The sequence below is a fragment of the Typha angustifolia genome, chromosome 1, assembly GCF_048772165.1.
Source record: "Typha angustifolia cultivar Huaian chromosome 1, ASM4877216v1, whole genome shotgun sequence".
Lineage (NCBI taxonomy): Eukaryota > Viridiplantae > Streptophyta > Magnoliopsida > Poales > Typhaceae > Typha > Typha angustifolia.
In genome coordinates this window covers 9,591,891-9,618,093 of record NC_133239.1, presented here as the reverse complement: position 1 = coordinate 9,618,093, position 26,203 = coordinate 9,591,891, and the positions used below count along the sequence as shown (strand labels likewise).

At 36.2% G+C, this 26,203-nt stretch overlaps 2 protein-coding genes across 3 annotated transcripts; one reads left to right on the top strand and one right to left on the bottom strand.

Moving 5' to 3' along the window:
- Positions 1-231: 231 nt before the first annotated feature.
- LOC140764543 (DNA repair protein RAD50) lies at positions 232-18,802 on the top strand. Of its 2 annotated transcripts, XM_073103182.1 has the most exons (27): positions 232-453; positions 526-612; positions 721-888; positions 981-1,156; positions 2,890-3,004; positions 4,471-4,699; positions 4,790-4,968; positions 5,043-5,213; positions 5,803-5,907; positions 5,992-6,099; positions 6,193-6,404; positions 6,521-6,613; positions 8,881-9,008; positions 9,544-9,658; positions 9,750-9,879; positions 9,998-10,207; positions 10,384-10,592; positions 12,506-12,707; positions 14,194-14,363; positions 14,456-14,780; positions 16,693-16,818; positions 16,905-16,957; positions 17,428-17,578; positions 17,648-17,710; positions 17,886-18,019; positions 18,121-18,249; positions 18,345-18,802. In XM_073103182.1, the coding sequence occupies exons 1-27, from the start codon at positions 331-333 to the stop codon at positions 18,382-18,384; spliced, it is 3,951 nt and encodes a 1,316-aa protein (XP_072959283.1). In that variant the 5' UTR covers positions 232-330; the 3' UTR covers positions 18,385-18,802. The 2 variants fall into 2 exon arrangements, with proteins under 2 accessions (XP_072959283.1, XP_072959362.1); XM_073103261.1 differs by lacking the exons at positions 232-453; positions 526-612; positions 721-888; positions 981-1,156 and having other exon boundaries at positions 2,895-3,004; positions 4,460-4,699.
- Positions 18,803-18,923: 121 nt separating this feature from the next.
- LOC140764661 (chloroplast envelope quinone oxidoreductase homolog) lies at positions 18,924-24,513 on the bottom strand. The gene is made up of 4 exons (XM_073103383.1): positions 24,356-24,513; positions 21,054-21,195; positions 20,233-20,324; positions 18,924-19,752 (listed from the first exon to the last, which is right to left on the bottom strand). Exons 1-4 carry the CDS (start codon positions 24,419-24,421, stop codon positions 19,066-19,068), a joined length of 987 nt encoding a protein of 328 aa, XP_072959484.1. The 5' UTR covers positions 24,422-24,513; the 3' UTR covers positions 18,924-19,065.
- Between the last annotated feature and the right edge of the window lie 1,690 nt (positions 24,514-26,203).

The window sequence follows — 26,203 nt, the reverse complement described above, 5'->3', positions numbered from 1 at the left end:
GGATATTGATAAATCTTACTAAGAATCAATATATTTTTCATTCTGCTACAGTATTTGAAGAATATTATACTCTTTGGAAAATATTTTTCGAAAACACTATATGTGTCTACAAAATATTTCTCATGAAAAAAAAAGATAGAGAAAAAAAAAGAAAAAAAAAAAACTGCATGCATTTTCCATTTCTAAAACCCTGCCCAAAACCCATTTTCTAAGACCTCTACCACTCCCTAACATTCCTCCCATCTTTCTTCATGGCAATAGAGAGAGGGGGAGAAACAGAATTGTAGAGGGAGAAAGAAGAATACCAAGTAAAGCTCGAAACCATCAAAGATGAGCACCGTGGACAAGATGCTCATCAAGGGCATTCGAAGCTTCGATCCCGAGAACAAGCACGTCATCACCTTCTTCAAGCCCCTCACCCTCATCGTTGGTCCCAATGGCGCCGGCAAAACCGTACTCGTCTTCTCGGTGCGATTCTTCTATCTCAATCTACGGCTTCGTCCCTTATTCGCCTATCTTTTGCAGACCATTATCGAATGCTTGAAGCTTTCCTGCACCGGTGAGCTCCCACCCAACTCCCGTTCCGGCCACAGCTTCATCCATGACCCTAAGGTACGCGACCCTTCTCGTTGGATCATCAAAATTCTTCCTTTGATCGTTTAGATGCATGTGTTCTGCTCCAATTTTGTTGGGTCGATTGTTAATTTTGGAATTGGGAAGGTTGCGGGAGAGACCGAGACCAAGGGCCAAATCAAGCTCCGGTTCAAGACGGCCGCCGGGAAGGATGTGGTCTGCATTCGATCCTTCCAGCTCACGCAGAAGGCGTCCAAGATGGAGTTTAAGGCCATTGAGAGTGTTTTGCAGACCATTAATCCCCACACTGGAGAGGTCCCTTTGTTGTAATTTTGAAACTATTAGTATGAGCATGTTATTTGGTTATGGCTTCACTGGTTGGTTGGTGGCATGGCGTTTGGATGCAGAAGGTCTGCCTTAGCTACAGATGTGCAGACATGGATAGGGAGATCCCTGCTTTGATGGGCGTCTCGAAAGCTATATTAGAGAATGTGATATTTGTTCACCAGGACGAGTCCAATTGGCCGGTGCAGGATCCTTCAACGCTGAAAAAGAAGTTCGATGACATCTTTTCGGCTACTCGGTAGTTTCCAGTTGCACTCTATATTTCATTATTTTGTTATATTAATTGTTGGCACTTGGCAAAACTAGAAAATTTAGTTACAGTGTTATTCTGCTCTGCCATATAGAGCAAATTGTGCATGAAACCAAAACATCCATCAGTGAGTCTGAGGACTACAATATTGTATGTGTAGTGCCAGTTCAGCTTTTATTTAGTTTATGTAACTTGTCATTCTTCTCTGAAATAATTGTTGAACTCTTCGATCATCTTGTTAGATCCCTTCCTCTCACAATTTGCATGAAGAGCTATTAGAAAGGTATGAAATTTAGAAGCAGAATTAGCTCACTATTTGCATGAAGAGATATTAGAAAGGTATGAAATTTAGAACAACATACAGAAATCAACATAACCATATCTAGAAGGGCGATCCTCACTTTGCTATTGGTGAGGATTCAAAACACTAGTAGGTGAAGAAAATTAAGATGATGGAATGGTAGATGAAACAGGAGGCCTCGAGGGAAAGGAAGGCAACAAGAGTAAGAAGCAGTAGAACATCTAACAGTTGGCTCCTTAGGAGAATATGGAGTAGACAAAGGATCAAGTAGTAATCGAATAGAAGATCGATGCTCAAGAAAAGTGAGATCCATAGAATCATGAGAAGAGTAAGGGGTGTCCTAAAATAATGTGACATGACAAGCAATCTGCTTCTGAATAATCAAAGGATCATAGCATTTGCCTTTTTGCTTGGAATTGTACCAAAAGAACACGTCGTACCCATTGAGTAGGCTAGTTGTCATACTCTAAAGCCAAGAAGAAGAAAGCATGCACACCTAGAAGAAATCTCCATCCACCTTAGCTATCTATTATTCTAATCACACTTCTATCGAAAAATAGATCCCAGTTTCGGCACTAGCCGGTTGGGTAGTTTTAGCCCTGTTGCCTGTTGCAGCTGCTGTTGACGGCAGCCGAGGGAAGAGGAAGAGAGAGTCAGGGAGAGAGAGAGAGAGTGAGTGAGGGAGAGAGAGAGAGAAAGATAAAAAGAAAGAAAGAGTGAGGGAGAGAGTGGGATAGCTTAAACTAATAGTTAGAGAAATAAGAAAGAAAAGAGGGAGGAATAGAGATTTTTACTTTTTAAGTTTTATACGTGAGTAATTATTATTTCTTATTTTCTTATAATTTTTTCTAAATTTTTAGAAATTTCTCAACATTTTTAAATAATATTTAGAATTTTATTTAATTAAAATAGTTTGATATGATACAGGCGATCAATACGGCCGATATGGTCGATACAGCCAGTACGTATCGTTTTTCTGGATGATCAATCCCGATCCTGATTCCGATACAGATTTTTGGAACATTGAATTTTCCTTCATGTAATGGCAGACATGAACATTATGAAATCATGTCAAATGTCAATGTAGTTCTACATAGTTGTGCAATGAAAAGTTTAATTGAGAATGTCATGTGTGTAATGTTTTTGACTGCCTTCTTTTATGGTCTACTAAAGGAATCATTGTGTTTTCGTTGAATAGCAAGATAGCTTCATGATCAACATAAACAACTTGTCAAAAAAGCTTGTTTGCTAGCGTAAAATTCGATGATTACATCTATAACAATTCTCTAGTTCCCAATTCTGTAAATTCTCCCATATGACTTAAATTTGTCACTTATTCACTTGCAAGCATTTCTTTTTATGGTCATATACATTAGAAATTTAATGTTTCTTTATTTCCTTTTTGTGCCCTCCCTTATAGCTACACCAAGGCTTTAGAAGTCATAAAGAAACTTCACAAGGATCAAGCACAGGAGATAAAAACCTACAAGCTGAAGTTGGAGAACCTTCAAACTCTAAAGGATGCAGCCTATAAGGTATTCCAAATTAGTCTGCATCTTTTCTGCACCTCTGAACTTCTTAGAATATAAATTCTGTATTTATACTGTAGAACTGCTTGTAGTTTTTCTCATTTGACATCAATGGACATCATCTATAAGAAGTCAATTGTAATGCTCTAGCTCTTGTGCCTTAAACAATAGTTGTCTTTTAATTTCTAGTTGCTTAAGTCCCTCCTGACTTCATTTAGTGCATGAGAAATTTAGAATCCTTTTACCATTGTTGCATGAACTTTAGGTGTGGATGAAACCCATGGTCTAGTGTTGATCTATCACAAATTGCCCAGTGTCTAGCATTGGAGAACATCACAGAGGGAGACTTGAGTTCTTGACCCTGGGAGTTCCAAACTGAATGCTTAACAAAGTCAGCGAACAAGATTCTGCTTCTTTTGTTTTTCAGGGTTTATTTATTGTTTTTTTTTTGTTGCAAATGGCCACCTATTTTTTAACATATTTTCAAATTGACTCCTCTTTTAGGTATATTTGGAGAAGACCTCCTCCACAGTATACAAGGAATGTTCTCACAATATTTTATTCTCTTCATTTCTAAAGCCCTTAAGCCCCTTATTATCTCTCCCCCTTAGTTAAATTACAATGAAGCCACCTGAAGGGCATTTTAGTTGATGTACTAAGAGTAGCCTTTTCAATGAACCAAAGGTAGTTTCGTGCAAATATACCTGAAAAGGTAAAGGTGGCAAAAATTTCAAAAGAGTAGGTTTTGTTTGTAATGAGACTACTAGGTAGGTGGTGATACGAAAAACAACTCTTTATTCCAATCTTCAAACTAAACTTCACTACATCTGCTGAAATAACATCTCTTCAGTTGCCACAGTACATGATATGTCTTGTTGCTGCTAGCCTGCTAGGGGTGTCAATAGGCTTCTCGACTTGCTCGAGCTCAGCTCAAATTGGCTCAGGTGCATGTGTATTTATATATTATATATATTTAACATACATTTTTAATACAACCATCTACTAGCATAGTTGGTTAAGTGCTTTCTTAGTCCTTGTCGACCCAGGTTTGAATACTAGTATTATCCATTTTCCCACTTTTCCTGGCGTGAACTATTGTTTAATGGTTATCTTGATGGAAGCTGCATTTGATGAGCCAATTTTGAGCTGGCTCGGTTTAGACTGAGCTCAAGCTCGGGCCTTATCTTGGCAGGCTTGGTTCAAGCTTGTGCTATGCTAATTGTAATTTTGAGCTGAGCTGAGCCTGACTCTGTTTGCTTGAGCTTGGCTTGTTTACACCCCTAGTTGCCTCTACAGAGTTTCAATTTCTAGTTTAATCCTGATGATTTTCAGCTCCATTCTGTTAATTAGTACTACTTATTTCATCAGCTGTTTTGCTTAATAAGCATTTAAGCTTCTGAAGTTCAAAAAACGATGCATGTTTCTTTGATAAGTCCATTGTGGTGAACACTATGTAATTAGTCATGCTACAGCTTCGTGATAATATTGCTCAAGATCAAGCAAAATCTGAATTGTTGAAGACTCAAATGAAAGAACTGGACATGAACATTCAAGGTGTGGAGAGTAAGATAATGAATACAGAAGCAACTCTGAAGGAACTGAGGAAGCTTCAGGATCAAATCTCAACCAACACTACTGCAAGAAGCACATTGTTTAAGCTTCAACAGACACAATATGCTGCCCTTGCTGAGGAAAATGAAGGTGCATGCAGCCTGTTCAAGTGAACTGATTTCAGAATGCACTCTAATCTCTAACTATTAACAAATAGCAACTATCTTTCTTTTTGTTTAGATACTGATGAGGAATTGAAGGAATGGCAGATGAAATTTCAAGAAAGGATTGCACTACTTGAGACTAAAATAAGTAAGCTAGAAAGGGAGGTGCATGATGAAGAGACCAAAAGTTCCTTGTTGTCACAGATCATCAATGATTCAACTCGAGAGATTGGAAAGCTTCAGGCTGAAGCTGATGTAATTTGCTCTCTGTTTGGCCTTTCTTTCATATCTTCTTATGACGCCCTTCAATATTTGTAGATATGTTTCAGGCTCATATTTCTTTGAAGCATGAACGTGATTCAACCATCCGAAGGATATTTACAAAATATAATCTTGGATCCTTTCCTGATGCTCCTTTCAGCAATGAGCTGGCTTTCAACCTAACAAATAGAATAAAGACAAGATTATTGGATCTTGAGAAGGATCTACAGGATAAGAAGGTGCATGCATTCCCATTGTCAAGAGTTCACTCTTATCCAACTCTTATTTGATACTGGGTACTCCTTTGTATGACTTACATGATTTTAAATTATCTTCTTTAGATATATATATTTTAATTTCAATTTTTTACTTTCCCATCTGTCTGTTTTATAATTTAATGTGCATGTAAGTATGCCGCCCTAATGCAAATATTTATCCTGGACTTCTTTTCTTACCATTATCTCTATGTCGCTTAGTTCAATTCTACTAGTAAAATTGCTTCAAAATGGAAACTTGGAAAGTTCTCCTTTATTTACCTAAATCAAGAGCTGGTGTAAGAATAGATGCAGGCTAGGGAAGCAGGAACTAGGAAGAGACATGGGTCATACCATTCGCCATTAGCACAAGTTCCCACATTCTGAGGCATGCCAACATTCTAGTAGAATCTTTCATGTATTTTTATGCATTACAATCAGCACAATACATTTGGCATGGGCATGAAGATCTGAATGTGGTGTTCAAAGTTTTCTCTTTACATGATGAAGTCTGGCTTCTGTAAAGTCAAGTGCATGCTCTAATGACTAATATGATGTATTACTTCTTATGTAGAAATCTAATGAGATGGAACTTCAGTTTCTGTGGGAGCGTTATGTTGCAATAAATGCTCGTTGCTCGGAAATGGAAGGTCAGAGGCAAGCTAAGATTGAGTCTAAGGTCTGTAAACAGAAGTTGTATCACTATCATTCACTTATTTTCTTTTTCTTTTATTGTTTTTTCATGAGAAGCTACCTTCTTCAGTTAGGTAATTTGAAGCGCATGAAAGAGAAGGAGAAAGAACATGATCTTGCAGAGCAGGAACTTTCAAACCTTAATCTATCTCATATTGATGAACGGGAGCGAAATCTGGTAGTTTAATTTTTAGTTTAGTCCTCCTAGCAATTTATTGAGTAATTCGTTTCAAAATGGGTGACCCATGTTTTCCGTCACAATTGTATATAGCAAATTGAGGTTGAAAGGAAGACACTTGTCCTTGGAGAAAAGGATTATGAGTCGATCATAAACCAAAAACGGACAGAAATATTTAGCATGGAACAAAAGATCAAAGCTCTTTATCGTGAGAAGGACATTTTGGCTAGTGATTCTGAGGATAGAGTCAAATTAGATCTCAAGAAAGAAGAGTTGGAAAGCTGCAAGAGGAAGCAGAAAAAGATGCAAGTCCTCTGTTTTCTTTTCGCCCTTTTCTAAATTTTAGTATATTCATATATTTGTTTAGTTTGCGAATCTTTTGTGACTTGCAATAGAAAGTAACTCATATTTTGATTTTCAGAATGGATGAACATAAAGACAGAATTAGAGGTGTCCTTAAAGGGAGGCTTCCTTCTGACAAGGATCTAAAGAAGGATATCACCCATACCTTTGGGTAGTAATGTCTGTCTCTCAATATATATGCTATATCTGTGTGGAAACTTTATTTTTTGCACTTCACTATCTTTTCCTAAAGAGAAATCTTTGTTGGTGTTTGATTATAGGTAGCAGTAAGCATTTGCTTTGAGCACTTCAGGACTGTTGTAGGTTGTTATTGGAATTTGGAACCTTGGACCAATGCATGCTGACTGTTTCACAATTTATTTTGGTTCTTTTTTGGTTCCCTATTTGTTTATGGCATGGAAACTGACTAAGCATTGTCGTATAAGAGTTCTTGATTCAAGGGGCTTGGAATCTCATTATCTACCATTCATGGATATCCAAGAACATTTCTGATTATTTCAGTTGGAGTTAGACCACTATTTACCTTGTCTTTTGTCAAATTCATTTTGATTTGAGATGGTATATCTTATAATTTGCATCCGATATGTACAGAAGCATGCTGATTTTGTATGAAGTGTTTTTCATAGGGAAAATTTCTCTTTTACCCCTTCAACTATAGGCCACCTTCATGTTCTCTCGATCTTTATTTTCCGACAACTTATCCTCAACTCTTCAAAATTGGCAAACCCCCGGCAGCACAGAAGGAAGTTGCGAATTATTCTGCTTAGAGACCCTTCTGTTTCCCTGAAAACCTGCCTATTTCCCAAAACCTTTTCATTCCCCAAAATCCTTGTCATCTCCTTGAAAACTATTGGTCCTCCAATAAAAGAGGTGGTTGTTTCCTCTATACTGCCATAGATTTAGTGACTTGCTGTCCTCCAAGCAGGAGCACACCATTGTTGGATCTTGGAAGGTTAACTCATATTTGGGTAAGGTAAGGCCTCTAAACCCTGGCAGTTGCTCGATTTTTAGGAAGAGAAAGAAACTACTTCTTGACCCTAAATGTCATTCTCTCCTTCTTGATTTTAGAAGCACCTGTATTAAAGTGATGCGAATTGGGTTAGATTGGATCTATTTGTGGCACGTTGGGCTTATACGGTCAAGCCTATTTATCTAGTTTAGCCATTTACCTTTTTTAGCAGCTGTTATGTTGGTTTAGTCATGAATTCAAGTACCTGCTAATTATGGGTTCAATTTGTTAATTAGTTAATTGAGTTTAGCTAAGCCGATTAATTATTTAGTCGAGTCATGAGATGTATTGTGAACCCAAGTTCAACTCAGGCTAGTCGAGTTGTATTGGTTGATTGAGTCCTTATCTAAGTTGGTCTAGGGTTAGCCTCTATAAATATGTGGAGGAAATCCTAATTTGGAGATTATTTCATTATTGGATTGCTTTGCCACTCCTTACTTCTCTCTATCCCTATCTCTTGGTCGTCGGCCGCATCTCCTCCACCTCCCTCCTTGCCAATTGTGCCACTATTGTTGGTTTGGTCTCTTCTAGCCTCTAGCTTCTCTACTTCTCATTTAACCTATATTCACTAACCCTATTACAAAAGCAAGGCAAATCTATACTAGAACAACCATCAAGGGCAATAACGTGCAAACCGATCCAGGTAGATACTATCTCGATTCGTCGAGTTGTATCACCCTCCGACTTTCGTCTACTCTTCCAAAAATATCTTCCAGTCTAGCCGTCCGATTGGTGCGAAATTAGATTCTTTGGAAAGCTCACTCCCAGGGATACAACATTTTAAAATTTCACGAAGATCCAACGGTTAGATCCACCGAAAAATCTCTCGAAAGTTCCATGCAAATTTCTGTCCAGAATCAGTTGTGAGATGAATCAAACATTTTTGAAGGGAGATCGTAATATGGTATCACAAGAGTGCTGATGAATGTATAAAGGGTCTGCCTCTTTAAACTTGGGTTCAAAGGGGATCAATTTGGAAGCACAATGATTACACTTGGGCGAATGAGAGAGAAGATATGAGGAGGAAGAAGGCAAGGTTTCTTTCTTCTTCCACAATATAGGGCATTTTGATCCATAATTAGGTCATGTGCTAGACATGTGGCCAATGCAACCCTAATTTCCGACGAACAAAAGAACCTATTTTAATGATTTTAAATGCTGAGGGTGTCGAGTTGGAGTCTGAAAAAGATGAGGGGGTAGAAACTTGAAAGTGGAACCTGTCAAAAGTTGAGGAGGTCAATAGTAATTTCTCCTTTCTTGATATGCTCATTCAAATCTGCATATGTTTATCTTGGTTATATTCCTATTATAACATAAGAATACTAGATACTTACAGTCATATGAGTTACCATCACACCTAGTATTTGACTGTTGTTTTATCTATTCTTTACACTGACATCATAATTCAGGTCGCTAAAGAAGGAGTTTGATGACTTGAACTCAAAAACTCTTGAAGCAGAGAAAGAGGTAAAGTTGGTTCAGATGAAAATTCAAGATGCTAAAAGCCACCTGTCAAAGCTTCAAAAAGATATGGATGGTAAATCCAGAATTAGCTTTGTTAACCTTTTGCATGGACTAGTTATATTTGAACTTTGGCTTCAATTAGTAGTGGAAACATGCCCCTCTTTCCTCATTCTAAAATCTCTCCTCCCCTTTTTGAGGGCATGTTTCTTGTTGGCATTTATTCCTTTTCACCTGTACTTTTGCATATGTTCAAGCTATAGTGATGTGTTCATGTCAGGAACCTTTAAGGGGTACAACTTACTTTAGTAGGCCATCTTTATGTATCACCAAGATAGAAAAAAAAAATAAAATGAAGATTGCATGTAACAAACTGTACTTTAAAATGATCTCTATTAGGGGTTCTAATGCCTTTCTATGTTCATCTTACTTTTCCTTTTCTTTTGGAATTTATATTTTTATTTAGCTAGAACTGCTGATTTTGAAACTGTCTCATCTTTGAGGCATACTTACTCTAAGCAAAACATCACTATGGTGATTGGAAATAAGTAAATTCTGGACTGCCATTATAATATAAAGGCTTATGCATTGATATATTTCCTGTCTTGCAGCAAAGAGAAGATTCCTCGACTCAAAACTCCAATCTCTAATCCAGATTTCTTATGACATCGATTCCTTTCCTGAAGTACTATTAGAGGCTATGGAGAAAAGGGATGTACAGAAAAGGTTTCATAGTCTAACCTTTCTGTTATGAAGCCATTCTATCTTCAGTTAGGACAAATCATGCACTGAACTGTTGTCTTCGGCTTTAATGCAGCAAGTACAACATTGCTGATGGTATGAGACAGATGTTTGATCCTTTTGAAAGAGTTGCACGTGCACATCATATATGTCCATGCTGTGAGCGCCCTTTCTCCCCTGATGAAGAGGATGAATTTGTCAAGAAGGTTTTGTAGATTCAATTGTTTCTGACAGGCTGTCTTTACCCTTTGTGCCTGCTGGCTTTCTGTTTTCTTGTTCTATATTTTGAGAACATTGTTAATGTGCTTCTCTTGCACTTCTCAGCAAAGAGTGAAAAGTGCAAGTTCGGCGGAACATATGAAAGTATTAGCTGTAGAGTGTTCAAGTGCTGATACACATTTCCAGCAATTGGATAAGGTCCGCATGATTTATGAGGACTACATGAAACTTGGAAAAGAAACCATACCTTTAGCAGAGAAGAATTTGAATGAACTGATGGAGGATCTCAATCAGAGGACCCAGGAATTTGATGATGTATACTTTAGATTCAATTTCCCATCTATCATAAATTAATAGTAGAGTTTGTTTCTTAGTTATTCAATTTCATCTCTCTATCATACCTTCTCAGTAGACATTGGCAATGGCTAGAATACTAGATTATGTGGAGAGGTAGATTTATAAGAAATTATTATCTTCCTCCTTTGCTGCAGCTGGTAGGGGTTCTGGCTCATGTCAAGGCAGAGAAGGACAGTGTGGAAGCCTTGGTGCAGCCGGCAGAAATTGTTGATAGGCTTTTGCAGGAAATGCAGAATTTGAGACCACAGGTTGAAGAGTTGGAGTATAAACTTGATTCTCGAGGACAAGGTGTCAAATCTGTAGAGGAAATACAATTGCAGTTGAATGCTTTACAGAGCAAAAGGTGCTCTATTTTTTCATAAGTTACCTGATGACATGCAGTTAGCAATATGATGATAAATTAGTTGCATACTATCACATACACATAATCTGAGCACACTTATAATTACACTTCAGAACAGTAAATTGTGCTTTGTGTACTCTGTATTGCAATCACATGGATGCATCATGTAAAACTAAGAATTAAGGCTGCCATGCTGTAGGTGGAAAATACATAGATGAATAGGGATATATTAACCTCAATGTGGTCAATAGTATTTGGAAACTACATGACTGCAAATCCAGTCCAGATGAATGAGTAGGTCTCTATCTAAGCAATTGGAGAGTAATTTATACATAAATTTGATGTGCACATTTGGGTTTTCTGGATGTCATTACAATAGTTGCTTCTGGACAAATTACAAGTGCCATTACATAGCCATATTTGTACGTAATATGTATGTCTACTTTCAAATCATACTTCATGATATAGTCATGTAGATGGTCTTTCCTAAATTAATTTATTTTGCAAATTAGTTATCTGATCCATAGAATTTCTCCGTAACATTTTTCTTAACATGTGGGACACAGATGTAAAATTGTGAATATATAGTTTTGAGACAAAAAAGGCATGAACATATAAGTTGCAATATGCCAGTTAATCAGAAAAGAAATTCTGATTTCATTTTTTTGATCAGAATTAATATCTGAATTCTAAATGAAGGAATCCAGGTTAACCTTTTTGCTTTGTTATTCTATTTGCTGTTAAATGTTGGAACTGTCTTTGAGAGGCTATAATTAATCACAAAATGCTTCTTATTTTTTGTCAAATATCTCCAAATATACTAAGTTGCTACAGTACATTGGCTATTTCTTCTAATAGCTAAAGTAAGAGAGTAAAGGCCTAACCACTAAGACAAATGTTTGGTTGCGGTTCGTATCATACTATGACAGAGGTTATGGGTTCAAATTCCCCCTAAGCGTAAGTGGAGATTTATGGTGAAAATTCTATGTGGGTGCTATATATATTGGGAGGTCATATCGTTTTGGTACGTTATAGCCCATTTGTTGGAGGGTTGACTCAATTATCTATTCTATATATTGGGAGGGTTAGTCCCTTTGCTTAGCTTATAATTAGCCTAAAAGTATTTTTTAAAGAAAAAAAGATAAGAGAGAAAAAAAGAATAAATGACGATAGGATGATAAGAAGAGGTAAATATTTCAATGAATTTTTCTTAAAGGTAACAGTATTTCACAGACTGTTGTACATAAATGGTAAGGGTTGTGTGCAGCCAACATATTGTGATTTACAACCTTGCATTTCTGTTATTCTTAGAGAATACAGCACTGCTGTTAACAGAGAGAAATCTTGCTCTGGCTCTGACCTCTTATCAGACTTGTAGATACAGGTTCCAATTGATGATAACCACTTTGCTGTCTCCTGAGATTGATATCTGACATTAACAAAATTGCAATCTTCCAGATTAGTACTTGTACTTGCAATTGCATTAATTTGTTCTTTATGTCTCAAATGATGAATATAATCTTAGTCACCAGCTAGAGTTAAATCACATTGCCTATGTGAAAAATATCTTGGCCCATTGTTTTACTTTTGGGAAGAAATTATGATTGAAAAAGTAGGTTGTCTCCAGATTTCTGGCATTTACTCTGCTGTCAAACTTCTTTTTGTGGAATATCAATTAAGACAGGTAAAATTGATTATCAGTATAGTGATAGAAGCTCTGTAGTCTGTACAAATGTGGATAAATCTAAGTCCAATCATTGTCTCATCGTAAGATGTTCTCAAAAGTCATAATATATGAGTTTTAGAGATTAACTAGTTCAAGATTTCGATGGTAACCTAATTGTAATTTTATTACAAAATTCTGATAAAATGCTTTCCATTCTCCTAAGATCTTTATGGTGCTTTCTGAACAGGGATGCATTGAGCAGCGAGGTAGAAAATCTCAGGGAAGAGCAGAGATTCCTCAGTGATGATCTATCAAACATACAGATGCGTTGGCATGCTCTTAGGGAGGAGAAGCTAAAAGCATCTAGCATATTGCATAAGGTCAAGAAAGCAGAGGAGGACTTGGTTCTTCTTGGTGAGGAAAATACACAAGTGGATCTTGATGAGAAGGTACATAATGCTCCTTCTGATTTCAGATAGTGCTTATTTATATTTTTTTTTGTTAAGTGGGGCTCCTTATTGAAGACTCTTGCTATAAGGTATGAAATCTGATGATTTTCATTAATTACAGTAGTGATACATAGATATAGGTAGAACTGTGTACCCTACAGTAATCTCTCGTGTTGACCTGCAAATTGTCTCATTCTTATCCATATGAAGGACTATTACTTTTGTTTCTTCTAGAAGTCTGTCGACTTTTGATATTTAGATTTGAGGAAAAAAATTTCTCTTTCCCTACCCTATTTTCCTCTTTAATCTGGCAAAAATAACATACAGGTAAGACTGGCCTATTAGGTTCACTTTAGCATGCTGATTAAATGATTACATTAAGGACTGGGCATTTTCATCCATGTTTCTTTTGCCTTGCATTGTCTAGCAGAACTTGGCAGAGTTTCTCCTAGTTGCAATAGCCTGAAGTATGGTCATCTCCTTTTCAACATGTAGCATGCAACAGCATGTTACAATTTACTATTTCAAGATGAGTAAAATTGTGTCACTCTTACATATTTATGGATTTAACAAATAATTTTGCTGCTAACACTCTGTTATCGCACTTCCTTTTCCTGTAATTCTATGCTTATTTTATTATGCCAAAGAGAGCTAGAATTTCGTCCTAATTGAGTCTATCATGTTAAGAAGATCCAGCTTAATTAAAGTTTAATAAAGAAAAGGTTAGCAAACACTGAATGCTTTCTTGATCTTCAGCGATAGCAGAATTTGGTATTTCTTGACTCTTGTTTTACAAGCTATACCCTGTTGACTTGAGGATTTTCTGTAGTCAATTTGATCTTAATAATTTACCAGGGGTCTATTTTAATGATTGGAGAATGATACTCCTTGAATATGTCATGGTTCCAATGCTAGGCTTCCAAATAAAAGTGTGGATGTTTGAGCTGTTTGTAACAGCACACAGACTGCGTGATGCTCATGAATTTAATTTATGTTCACTCAGCACCTATTGTTGGTAGAACTTTCTGCCTGATTGTTTCCTTGGCCATTGTATCCATCATTTAAGCTCAATTACTAGACAAAAAACCCTTAGGTTTCTTTTTGACGATATTATTCTAACTGATCATATTTTTCTGATAATCCATTCTTTGAAATTATCTTTTCCTTTACTTTCTTTGAGGAACAAAATTTATGTTTATATGTAGATATCATTAAACTAGTTTTCCAGTACCTTTTGTCTATATGTTAATATAATTTTCATACTGCAGAAGCTAGAGAAATTGACAGGGTGAGAAGGTGACAGTGCGAACACTTGTATATCATACCAGAAATTATAACTAGCCATTTCATACTTATACATAAATTTTGTTCTTTATTTTTTGATGCATAGTATTTTAAATATATTTGTGAACATTTGTGCTGAAAACAAAACAGGAGTATCAATTGAAATGCTACCTGCTTACTAGTCTGGCTGTGAACTTTTCAGCATTTAGAAGAAGCTCTTGGCCCATTATTAAAGGAAAAGGACAAGTTGCTGCAGGAGCACACAGATTCGAAGTTGAAACTTGAAGGTGAATATGAAGATCTGGCAGAAAGAAAGAGGAGCTTTCAACAAGAAATAGAAACACTTACAACAGTTAATACAAGGATCAAGGAGTATGCTTCTCTTCAGAGATAGGTTGATATCTTTCATGTTATATTTGTTGATTTTGGCTGCTAATCTACTTTCTTGAAACACCATATTTTAGGTATCTTGATTCAAAGAAAGTCGAAAAGCTCAATGACTTGCAAGAAAAGCACTCTGTCTCACTATCTCAGCTACAGAAATGTGAGAACAGAAAACAGGAAGTCTTAGGAGACTTAAACAAGAGCAAGGAGCTATTACGGAATCAAGATCAGTTGAAAAGAAATATTGATGATAATTTGAATTATAGAAAAACGAAGGCTGAAGTAGATGAGCTTACACATGAAATAGAATCACTAGAAGAGAAGGTTCTATCTATTGGCAGCATTTCTGCGTTGGAAACTGATCTTAAGAGACATTTACAAGAAAAAGAGAGGCTTCTCTCAGAGGTAACAGTGCCATCTCTGTTTATCTAATTAAACATAGGTGTTGTAGACTCTATCTAACCATTTTGTCATGGGTCCCTTCTCGTTTCATTTTTTCCCTATATAAAGTAGGTCTGTCTACATCGCGATCCTGCTAACCTCCTTGTTACTAGGACTTGATGAATGTGAGATGCATGTGCAAAATGTAAAAATAATTTTAGATACAGTAGGCATTGTTTGTCTTCTGTTTCTGATGCATGAACAGCTTCCACCTATTGGAGTTTAATTGTCCTGTTTATATCCAAAGTTTTCCAAGGAATCAATCACTTATATGGAAAACCAAAGATGCTGAAATGATGAATTGATGATAAATCCATGCATTTAAGATTTTGTCAGAAATTCTGCGGGGCCTTGGTACATGACTTAGCAACATTTTGGCAACTTTAAGGCCATACTGGTCATTGCCTTCAATCACTGGTTTAAAATAAAACAGTATGCTCCCACCTAGGCAGCCACTTATGCATTTGCAGTCCCTATCCTGTGCCTTACTGGGCTAATCCTCACAGTACTTGCATATGTTATATTGGAGCTTTAGTTTACTATCTTTTTAGCCATAACTGTTGCTAGACATTACACAACATTCCTCATATAAAGACCATATTTCTCCTCATGATATTTAATTTCGTTTGATTCTCCAAGTTGCTTTGCATCTACTTGTCAATTGGAGTACTATTAAGTATCCAGAGCATATCAGATGTATATGCATCCGCTTACTGTATATTGTTACGGTTCGGATCTGAATCGATCAAGACGTAAGAAAATTGTGAAAATTTATATGGAGGTAGTCTTAGAAGTCAGAGTTTTAATGGATTTGGTTTCATGAGAATCCGATGTCTGGATGAAAAGATATTAATAAAATAGTAGAGTAAGGTAAAATAGGACAAACGGTAAATATCCGACATTGTGGCAGTTGTTGGAGGGTGGTGGACAGCCAAGGGTGGTGGTGGACGACCATAAGGTAGGGTGGCTGCCGGTAGAGAAAGATGGCTAGAATTTAGAAGGTTGGAATGTTTCTACGGCTATGATCTACTCCTAGAAAGATAAGGACGATCTAACGGCTGTGATAAAAGATAAAGACGAAATAATAAAATAACTTAACTTAATATTCATTTCACGACTCCCATAATCAATACATGACTACTCCTATTTATAGGAGTAGAGTCATAGTAGATTGGATCCACATGCGAATTATTCAAGTTATTTAAAATTTAAAATAATAAAATAAAGTTAACTAATTAACTTGACTCGATTTAACCCATATGGTCGGATCATAACATATATGCTCTGTGCCTTCACTTGATCACTTGTATGATGTGGCCACTGATTCGTCTATAGGAATCAATATAAGTCCAATTCTTGGATGCATGACATTGTTGGTATCTTCTTTATCCCAAGGATGGGTCAATATGGTTGGCTAAATTGTTAGTTTTGAATTTGATTGCATTTTGACAAAATTGATTTGGTTTCTAAACCGTATTACATAGTTCATGGAGGCCTTAGTTCATTCCTTCGTCTCATTTTTCCTTCCTTTTCTCTGTTCTCCTATGGAAAAGAATATGATGAGCTTTCCAGATTTTATCTTACTTTGGTCCTCTAAAGATTTTAACTTAGTGAGTATGTCATCAAAGCTTCCTAATTTTACGGAGAGAGTATATCTATACTCTATCAAAGTGATTTCCACTTGTCTCTATTAATGTCATCTTTAGAAACCAACAACTCTTTTTCCTTTTTTTTTTTTGCTAAATATTATAATAATCGAATGTGGTTGCCTCTCATTGTCGTATAATTTGTGGTATTGATGTTGCTAGCTGCCAGGAAGCTCATATCCTCATGGATCAGTTTAAGAGATGGAATTAACTTTCTGCTAGCTTTGCAGTTGAATAGGTGTCATGGAACGCTCTCAGTTTATCAAAGTAATATATCAAAGTACAAGCTTGACCTTAAGCAGTCTCAATACAAGGACATTGACAAGAGATACTCCAATCAGCTTATCCAACTTAAGGTAGAAATTGGCTTTTCCAGTGTGAATTGGATAAACTTCTCAATATTGTCACTGTTGGATGTCCCTAACTAGCACTTTGGTTGCAGACAACCGAAATGGCAAATAAGGACTTGGATCGCTATTACAATGCTCTTGATAAGTGAGTACTCACTGATACCATAAATTTCATGTTTCCTATATAGTAAATGATTTTAAATTTATGATAATGAAACATAATGAGGTGATTTGGTGTATTGTGGGTTTTTTTCAGTTAAGTAAGATATATAAATTGACAAACATCTTCAATTTATCAAATAAACATCAGTTGCTACAAGACACTCATTTAAAGATAACTAAGGTTCAAGTTGCACAGGAAATTGAGAACCTTAGATTACAATGAAGAATAGCCTCTTTAAATTGGTTTTTAGATTTTTATTGTTTATGTTGAGTGATCCTTATATTTAGAGATAGCCTCATTAGATCGCTAAATTAGATTTTTGAATAGTTAATTTTGTGCTGAATGATCCTCTTTAAAAGGAAGTCATCATCTTAAGACACCTACAGTATTTCATATCTGTACTTTGTCTAGTGATGTAAAGCTTGACTAACTGCTTTTTGTTTTCTGAAAAGGGCCCTAATGCGGTTCCATTCAATGAAAATGGAGGAGATAAACAAGATAATCAAGGAATTATGGCAGCAGACATACAGAGGACAGGATATTGACTACATAAGTATTCATTCAGATTCTGAAGGCGCTGGGACTCGATCATACAGCTACCGAGTAAGTGAAAAGAACCACTATGTGGGATATTCCATTACTGTTACTAGTGTTCTGCCATCTTCTTTACAGGTCCTTATGCAAACTGGTGATGCTGAGCTGGAAATGCGAGGAAGATGTAGTGCTGGTCAGAAGGTGAGACTATTAGTTACACGTGTTTACTTTTGTCTTCATGAAGCTTCTGTTAATCCAGAAGCTCAAGAGATAATAGGAGAAATAATCCGTCAAGTGCTCTAATCAGTTTATTCGATAATAAGTGGTGTGGATTTGACACTGTTAACTTTAATTTATTATTGTTGGTAATGTACAGGTTCTTGCTTCACTTATAATAAGACTGGCACTAGCAGAAACATTTTGTCTTAATTGTGGGATTCTAGCACTAGATGAACCAACGACTAATCTCGATGGGCCCAATGCAGAGAGCCTAGCTGCTGCTCTGTTAAGGTAACACCCCCAGTAAACAAACTTGAGAGTTACAATCAGCTGCAGTTTGTTCCTCAAGCTGATTCCTTTTTCTCTTCTTGTTCTTGCGTGATGTTGTACAGAATTATGGAAGACAGAAAGGGTCAGGAGAACTTTCAGCTGATAGTAATTACTCATGATGAGAAATTTGCTCAGATGATTGGCCAACGCCAGCATGCAGAAAAGTATTATCGTGTCACAAAGGATGAACGGTAAGCCTAGCACACCATCCCTTCTCTTTTCTTCTCCTCCACCCCCTTTTCTTTGATGTTAGCTTTTACTGACCGAGTTCAACCATAACTTGTAGTCAACACAGCATAATTGAAGCACAAGAGATATTTGATTGATGGCAATCATCAGTAACAGAGAAACAATGCACATATCACTAGCCAATCCTTTTGCCTCTATGGTAGCAACGCGTAGCTTTACTCAGAAGCATTAAAGGCAAGAGAAAGACTGTAGAGTGCTAATGCTAATTGATAGCAGCTAACTTGATTACTTCTAGACTGATGGCCACAGAGACATTTAAATACTACTATGACCAGATCGACTTCGCTGGTTCAAAGTCAACACTGGCAGTGGAAATATTTATCACAAGATGAATGAGGAATGTATTTTGTACTTTATGTTCTCCTGTAAATGGATTATCTCAAAACTGTTGACAAATTAACAGGAAACATGTACCATATTCCTCTCTTTTTGCCTTCTATAAAATGCTTTGGGGGAAATTGTTGCTTTCAATTTCAAATCTTTCTACGTATGGATCAGTTTTAACTTGCTTGCCAATAATCTAATGATGTATTAAGAAATATTGTATTCGGAATAAAAAGATATTAGTTTAGCAGTTTACATCTCTTGGGCTTTTTTTCTTATTGAATTGTTCTCCTACGTTTGAATTCCACATAATATATTTATGTAATAAGCAAAGGTTTCTAGTCCATTAGCTATTCGCATTGTGCATGAAAGCATAACAGTCAAACATCATAATTATCCAGACGTTCTAAGGAGAGGATTCATCCTCAAGCTGCTCACATCTCGACGATAACCTTACCAGTTGCATGGCCTTCAATACTCTTAGCCCAAGCTTCTTCTGCTTTGCTCAGGGGATGCCTCGAGTCGATCACTGTCTTAAGCTTCCCTTCCTTCACCAACTCAACCAGAAGTTCCAGGTCTTCCTTCCTGCGTTCCATTAGCAGTGGTACCAACTGCTTTTTCGAAAAGGTCACTCTCTTCAAGACAGAAGTAAGTATCGATGCGAAATTGGGTGTTAAGTCAATGACCTTTCCTTTGGCACTTAAATTCGGCTCAAATGTCGACCAACTGATTCCAATGGTGCAGTGTACAACTGAATCATATTTCTTACCAGATGGGCTTGTCAAGCTTGCACCCTCTGGTGTCTTGTAATCAAGCACCTCATCTGCTCCTAAACTCTTCACAAGTTCTACATTCCGAGCGCCGCAAGTAGCAGTGACATGAAGGTTCCCTAACTTTGCAAGCTGGACTGCGAACAATCCAACACCACCGGATGCAGCTGTGATCAAGACGTTTCTGGGCTCACCAGTACCATCGAATTTGGTCCCTGTGTATTTAAGTGCCTGGAGGGCAGTCACAGCAGCAATAGGTAGGCCAGCACCTTCAGCTGGAGACACTTCAGGGGGCCTCTTGACTGTTTGACGAACCGGTGCCACAGCATATTCTGCAAATCCGCCTCCATTCTGTCATTACAAGAATTAATTATGAAGATATGAACTATTAATATGCACAATGACAGCCTGAGAACTAAATGCAAATCATTAGCAAGTTGTCTAAATGGCCAATGTTGCACAAGTAACCAAAATGAGCTCTTCTTCTTCTCTAACAAAACAGTCTATTTAAGTGACGTTGTTCTCAGAATTACTTCCTTTGTTAACTTCTCTTCAATAGCTAGTTTAATATAGGCATTCAGATGCGAGCCATCGGCTGAATATGTCTAAGACTGGTAAAAGCAAGGTCAGAGAGGGGAAAAATATGAAGAAGCATATATATATTAGTTTTGAAATAAATAAGATGACAGAATTTCTAATTAAATAGTTGTCCTCAATAAAGTCCCGTAATGTGTACTGCAGCAACACGTGATGTACATAAATAGTTTATAATTGTGATTTTTGGCATTGTGTTGTGATGTATTCAACGATAAGAAAACACAAGGCACTTACCCAGTCGCTAAGAAGGGACACAACCTTGTCACCTGCCCTGAAGTTGTTCACGCCTGAACCAACATCAACAATCTCTCCTGCAACATTAGTTACTGTTCCAAAGAACACTCATAATCAACTTTGGTGATTGTCTCCGAAGGATAAAAAAAATTACATAGCAAGGCTGTAAATCCATTAAAAGGGAATTGGACAAATCAAAGGATAGTTATGTATCCCATTGCAACAGGCCATGATTGCCAGAAAACAAAACCTTTGAAACTACTAAGAAGAGCACCCCAAAGAGGGGGGAGAAAGGACATGAATCAACAGCTATACTAGAGAACAGATCAGCAGGTGCCCAACAGAAGCCAATGAAACTGCGTCGAAATCTAAGCCAAGCCTACAACTAAGTTTTGGTTTGAATGTTGAGACACCAGAATCTAGGATATTAAAGGCATGTATATTCCCAACTTTGATGTAACTATGTATAATCCTTTTCAAGAAATTAAAGGAAAACGTTGCACTTTAATTATAAAACAGACGCACAAAAATCTCAACAAGTACACATACTTGTCATATATTTGGTGAGATATAACAATTATAGAATTAAATGAAACTTTCATGACTAAGGAATAGATAAAAGAATGATAGAGAATTAAATATTAGGTCAAACTTCAAGAATAAAGAACAGGTAAAATCATTACCACACTCGGAGCTAATCAATTTTCAGCATGACACTTTGAAGCAAATCGAAAGGTAAAGCACATCATAGAATCATTAGATAACTACATAACCTTTTAGATCATACAACAATTTCCCCATTTTAGAAGAAAGGACAGTACCAGGTATGAATGGAAATCTAGTAGGCAGAAGAGGTCGTATTACTCCTTTCTGGATTTTCCAGTCAACTGGATTAATGCTTGCAGCTTCCAATTTTAACAGGACTTCATCTTTCTTTGGTGAAGGAATTGGAATCTCAACATGCTGCATTTACAATACTTAAAATAATGTAAACTATAAACAATTTCACTTCCAGAATATATGAGCTTGTAACTGGTAGAAAAATATACGCATCCTGTTTAAGTAAGCAAGTAAACATTAAACTCTCTGTATAAACTTAGCAGCTAGCGCAACAAAATACTAAGATTTCTAACACAAGGTTACTTCACTTTGAAAAGGATATTCACAACCTCTGATCTGTTGCAGAGGAAATATTGCCGTGACTTAGCTAGTCTAGAGATTGGATGGATTAAACATAATACAAAAGTTCAGCTAATCTTCAATGAGATTTATTAAAATCTTATTATCATCTGCTATTCATATTTAATATTGCGAAGGGAACAGTACTGAGTGGAAATCAAGATACTAAAAGTGAGGACCAAAAATAAGAAAAAGTTTAACTTCACAAGAAGATGTCCAAAATAAGTTTATAACTAGGGAACCATCTACATTGTAAGGTCACCAGGGTCATCTACTCAGGTTGCAAGAACAGACTAATATGCAACATGAAGTCATGAGTAAACGAGCCAACTGGAAGCTGAACAAAGAGATTATTATCTCAGATAATGCTATCATGAGATATATAGACAAATAAGTGAACCGCAACATTATGAGAAAGAGTTTTACTATATTATCATAATCAGATAAATTATATCTAATATGCTACGGAGGTAATCAGAGAAAGAATAGTAATATTGAAGGTATAGAAGAGATGTCTCATTAACATCTGAACTAGAGACTTAAACTACACATGCATCATTTTAAGGAACAAAGACTAGAAATACAGGACAACACTTCATAGGGAATATAGGTCCATACAATGAGAGCCTATGGGACGATTAGAAACTAAACAATCTTGAAGAAAGTTGCAGTAAGAAATTACAAGATAACTAGCTTTTAGCAAACTCACCGTCTACTCTAAAATGTAGGGTGATTGACCTCGGTGTTTTGATATTTTATAATCTAACCTTTTCCCTCATGTCTAGGCTTGAGACATTTTAATAGGTGCAAGATGATTGTTATACATGAGCTTCTAGAGGTTATATATTTTTGATAATTAGATTTACCAGAAATAAATTTAGGATCTTCTTTCCAATGGCATGTTCTGTCCCATTCAACAGGAGCGACTTTCAATCCAGAATAAACACTTTGCAACAGCATAAACAGATTTATATGTAGTTGTATCATCAAGCAACTAGCACCTACATCCGATTTTGTACCTTCTCCCAACCTTATCAAAAGATCATTTACTTAGTTATCATGATCAGTAACTATGCAATAATCAATTTAGCTAGCCTATTAGATTGCTTATAATATTTGTAAGGAATATATAAATTGTATAAGTCATGTTCATAGTTCTCGAATATCTGCATTCCTCAGAATCTTATCTTTTCAGTGCTCCATAATCTTGTTGAAGGTAAAAAAAACCTTCTCATAAAAATTTGTGACATCTTAATGATACTTCGTTAAGCATTAGATTTAAACATCTAATGCCTTAAGTAATTAAGGGTTATATAAAATTCTACAAAAATCAACTCAGATAATTTTCTTGAACACTTCTGAAGATGGATAGGTGAAGGTTGGTTGTCAGACAGGAAACCCAATTACTTTTAGATGATTTTGAAATGCCTTTCATGTGGGATTATAATATATAGTATCCCATAAAAAACTTTACATGGGTCGAAATGTCAAGGGGCAGTATTACAATGCAGCTTTGGCATAAGTTCAGACCTTCTAAGGTGAATTTTTCAGGTCATCCAACTTCCTAAGGATCTAATCTTGAGAAGAAGACATGCAAAGCTTCCAACGACACATGTATAAGAAGTAATCCACTAAATGTAAGATTGGAAGAAATATCTGCGTTAATGTTAGGATCAACAAAGGTCACAAATTCTCTTCTCCCAAATTTTCCTTTAAAAAAGCTTGTCAGGTTCTAAGTATCGAAATCGGGATCGAAATCTGCCGTCTAAAAAAACGATACGTATTGTCCGTATCGACGGTATCGGCAGTATCGAACTGTATTTTAAAATAGTTTTTAAAATACAAAAAATTCTTAATTTTTTAGAAAAATAATAATAAGATATAAATATAAATTATTCATATATAAAATCTAAAAAGTAAAAAATAAATATTATTTTCTCAATTTCTATTTCTCCTCTTTTCTACCACTCACACACTCTCTCCCACACAAATTAAAAAAAAATTTTACCTTCTCTCCACTAATTCTTTTTTTTATCAAACTCTCTTCCACTAACTCTCTCTTATCAAACTCTCTCTCCTACTAACTCTTTCCCTTAAAAACTCTTCCTCTCCCTCACCTACTACCACCTCTTTAACATAGTTTTTTAATTTTTGTTTTCTCTCTATGTCTCTCTCTCCTCTTCCTCTCTCTCTCTCCTTCTCTCTCCCTCTTACTTACTGCTGTAACCCACAAACTCTATCTCTCTCTTTTTCCCTCTCTTTCACTCTCTCTTGCTATCTCTCTCTCTCTCTCTTTTTCCCTCTCTTTCACTCTCTCTTGCTCCATCTCTCTTTGTTTCTCTCTTTCCCTCTCTCTCTCTTCCTCCATCTCTCTTTGTTTCTCTCTTTCCCTCTCTCTCTTCCTCCTCTTTCCCTCTCTCTCTTGCTATCTCTCTCTCTCTCTTTTTCCCTCTCTTTCACTCTCTCTTACTCCATCTCTCTTTGTTTCTCTCTTTCCCTCTCTCTCTTCCTCCATCTCTCTTTGTTTCTCTTTCCCTCTCTTGCTCCTTCTCTTTCTCTCTCTTTCCCCTTTCTTTCTCTCTTACCCATGCTCGTCTCGGGCGGGATCGGCCGATCCCGACCCGAAACGAGTATCGACCGATCCCGACTGAAACCAATAGATTGATTTCGGCCAGGGTACAGCCGATCCCACTCCGTACGTGGCTTGTCTTAGATTTAGTCTCATCTATCTCCAGTGCCAGAGGAAAAGAAAAGGAACAAAAAGAAAAATAATTTTTTTTTACCCTCGTTACGCATTCATCCAATACCTAATCGATCTAATTTTTAACCAAAATAAAAAATAAAAATTTCAATCAAGCGCAGTGCATCAATACCCAACTCAAATTCCTCATAAAAACCATTCCAATATAAACAAAGAAGAGTCTACAGGGGCACATAACTATACCTTGAGGGCGGCGGCGCCGCCACCATAACCTCCGTACCGGACGGCTTGCATGGTCCTCCCGGCCATGGAGCGAGAGCAAGAGGAGGGGCAATTCGGGAAAGTAGGAGGCACCGTAGGAATCTCGAAGAACGCCTCGGATACTTGTACGAGTTGTAGTAGTAGCGCCACGTTTTGTGGCGGGTAAAGGGAAATTACGCAAATGTCCTTCCGAGAGTATCGTGTGGGAATCTGCGTCTATGTACCGTCTTCTAATTGCTTATTGAATAAGAAGGGCAGGGTGGGTCCTATTACTATTCTCGCGTACACGTGGTAGAAAAATTGGGATTTCGTGTTGAAGTATGCATTGCTGGTTCATATCAAGAATCTGATGCAATATAAGGAATAAACGGGGATTTATAAACTAATAAATATAAGTAATACATTGACTTTTTAACTATAAAAAAATATTAGTAGATTTTTCTTTTAACATGTTATTGTGTGATCGATGTTATGCACTATTTTACCATTATTTTAGAGAAAATAAAGAGATAAAAATTAAGGATAAAATAATTATTTTCCTAGTTTAGTGGGTTGATGTCTACCACATAGTAGATAAAAGAGGTGTGGGTAAAAAAATTGGTAATAATTTGAGTTTTAGTGTAATTATCCCTAAATCACACTTTGCAGTTCTGAGATTGATCATAAGTCTGTAGACTAACTATAAGCTAAATAAAGAGGCTAATTCTTTCTATTACATAGGTTGAACAACTAAATCAACTCTCATAAAAAATAAACTACAATATAATCAAATATTGTACATATAGCACTCCACAATTTGAGTTTTAATTGCTTTTAGGGGTTGATTGTTGTCATGTTCTCCGGCAATTTACACGATGATAGGTAGAAGTTAATTTACAATGTTTTTCAAATAATAAAAGCAAAGGTAAGTATTATGTCTGAAGATCCAAGAGGTAGAATATAATTAAACATTAATAAGCACATAATAGGTTGAGAGGGATGAGCTAACTTTCCTTTGGATAAGTAATATAATTTGAATTGTACTAAAAATTTTATGTTAACTTCTGAAAACCACTTTCTTTTAACACTCTTTTTGAGATGTTAGTTTTGCTTCATTGATGAAAAAACGAAAAATTTGTAATTTGGTTTTTATCAATATCGCATTTTACTATATATAAATATTTATTATTTGACCTCTACATTTTACTTTTAATGTCTCAAAGATATCCTAAGTTAACTTTAAATAAATTTGAATATAAATTCAATATTTGTAGAATAATTTTATTTAGGAATAATTCTCTTTTTATCCCCTAAATTATCATTATTTTTCACAATGACTCATTGAATTATTTTTTGGTACAAAATGACCTTCTGAACTATCAAATATACCCCACATCTTTAACGTCATAGGTTAAATCAGAGAAATAATCAAATTGCACCTCCATTTTGGTCAACATAAAATTCTCTATTGTGTTACACATGCATATTAGGGGCAAATATGTTATATTTTTTTGAAACGACTATCATATGATAATTTATGGATGAAAATAATTAGCAGAAAGGATGATGTGACATTTTTGATAGTTCAAGAGACTATTGTGTACCAAAAAAAAAATTCTTCAAGAGGTTATCATAGAAAAATATGTTAGTTTGGGTGGTGTAAAGAAAAAATTCACTTTTATTTAAAGCACAATGCATATATTATATCTCTACGATGACCTTTATTGTTTCATGGCCATCCGTGCTCTTAGCCCAGGCCTCATTTGCCTTCTCAAATGGATGCCTAGAATCCACTATTGTCTTCACCTTCCCTTCACTAACTCAACTAGAACCTTGTGGCCGTTTGTAACA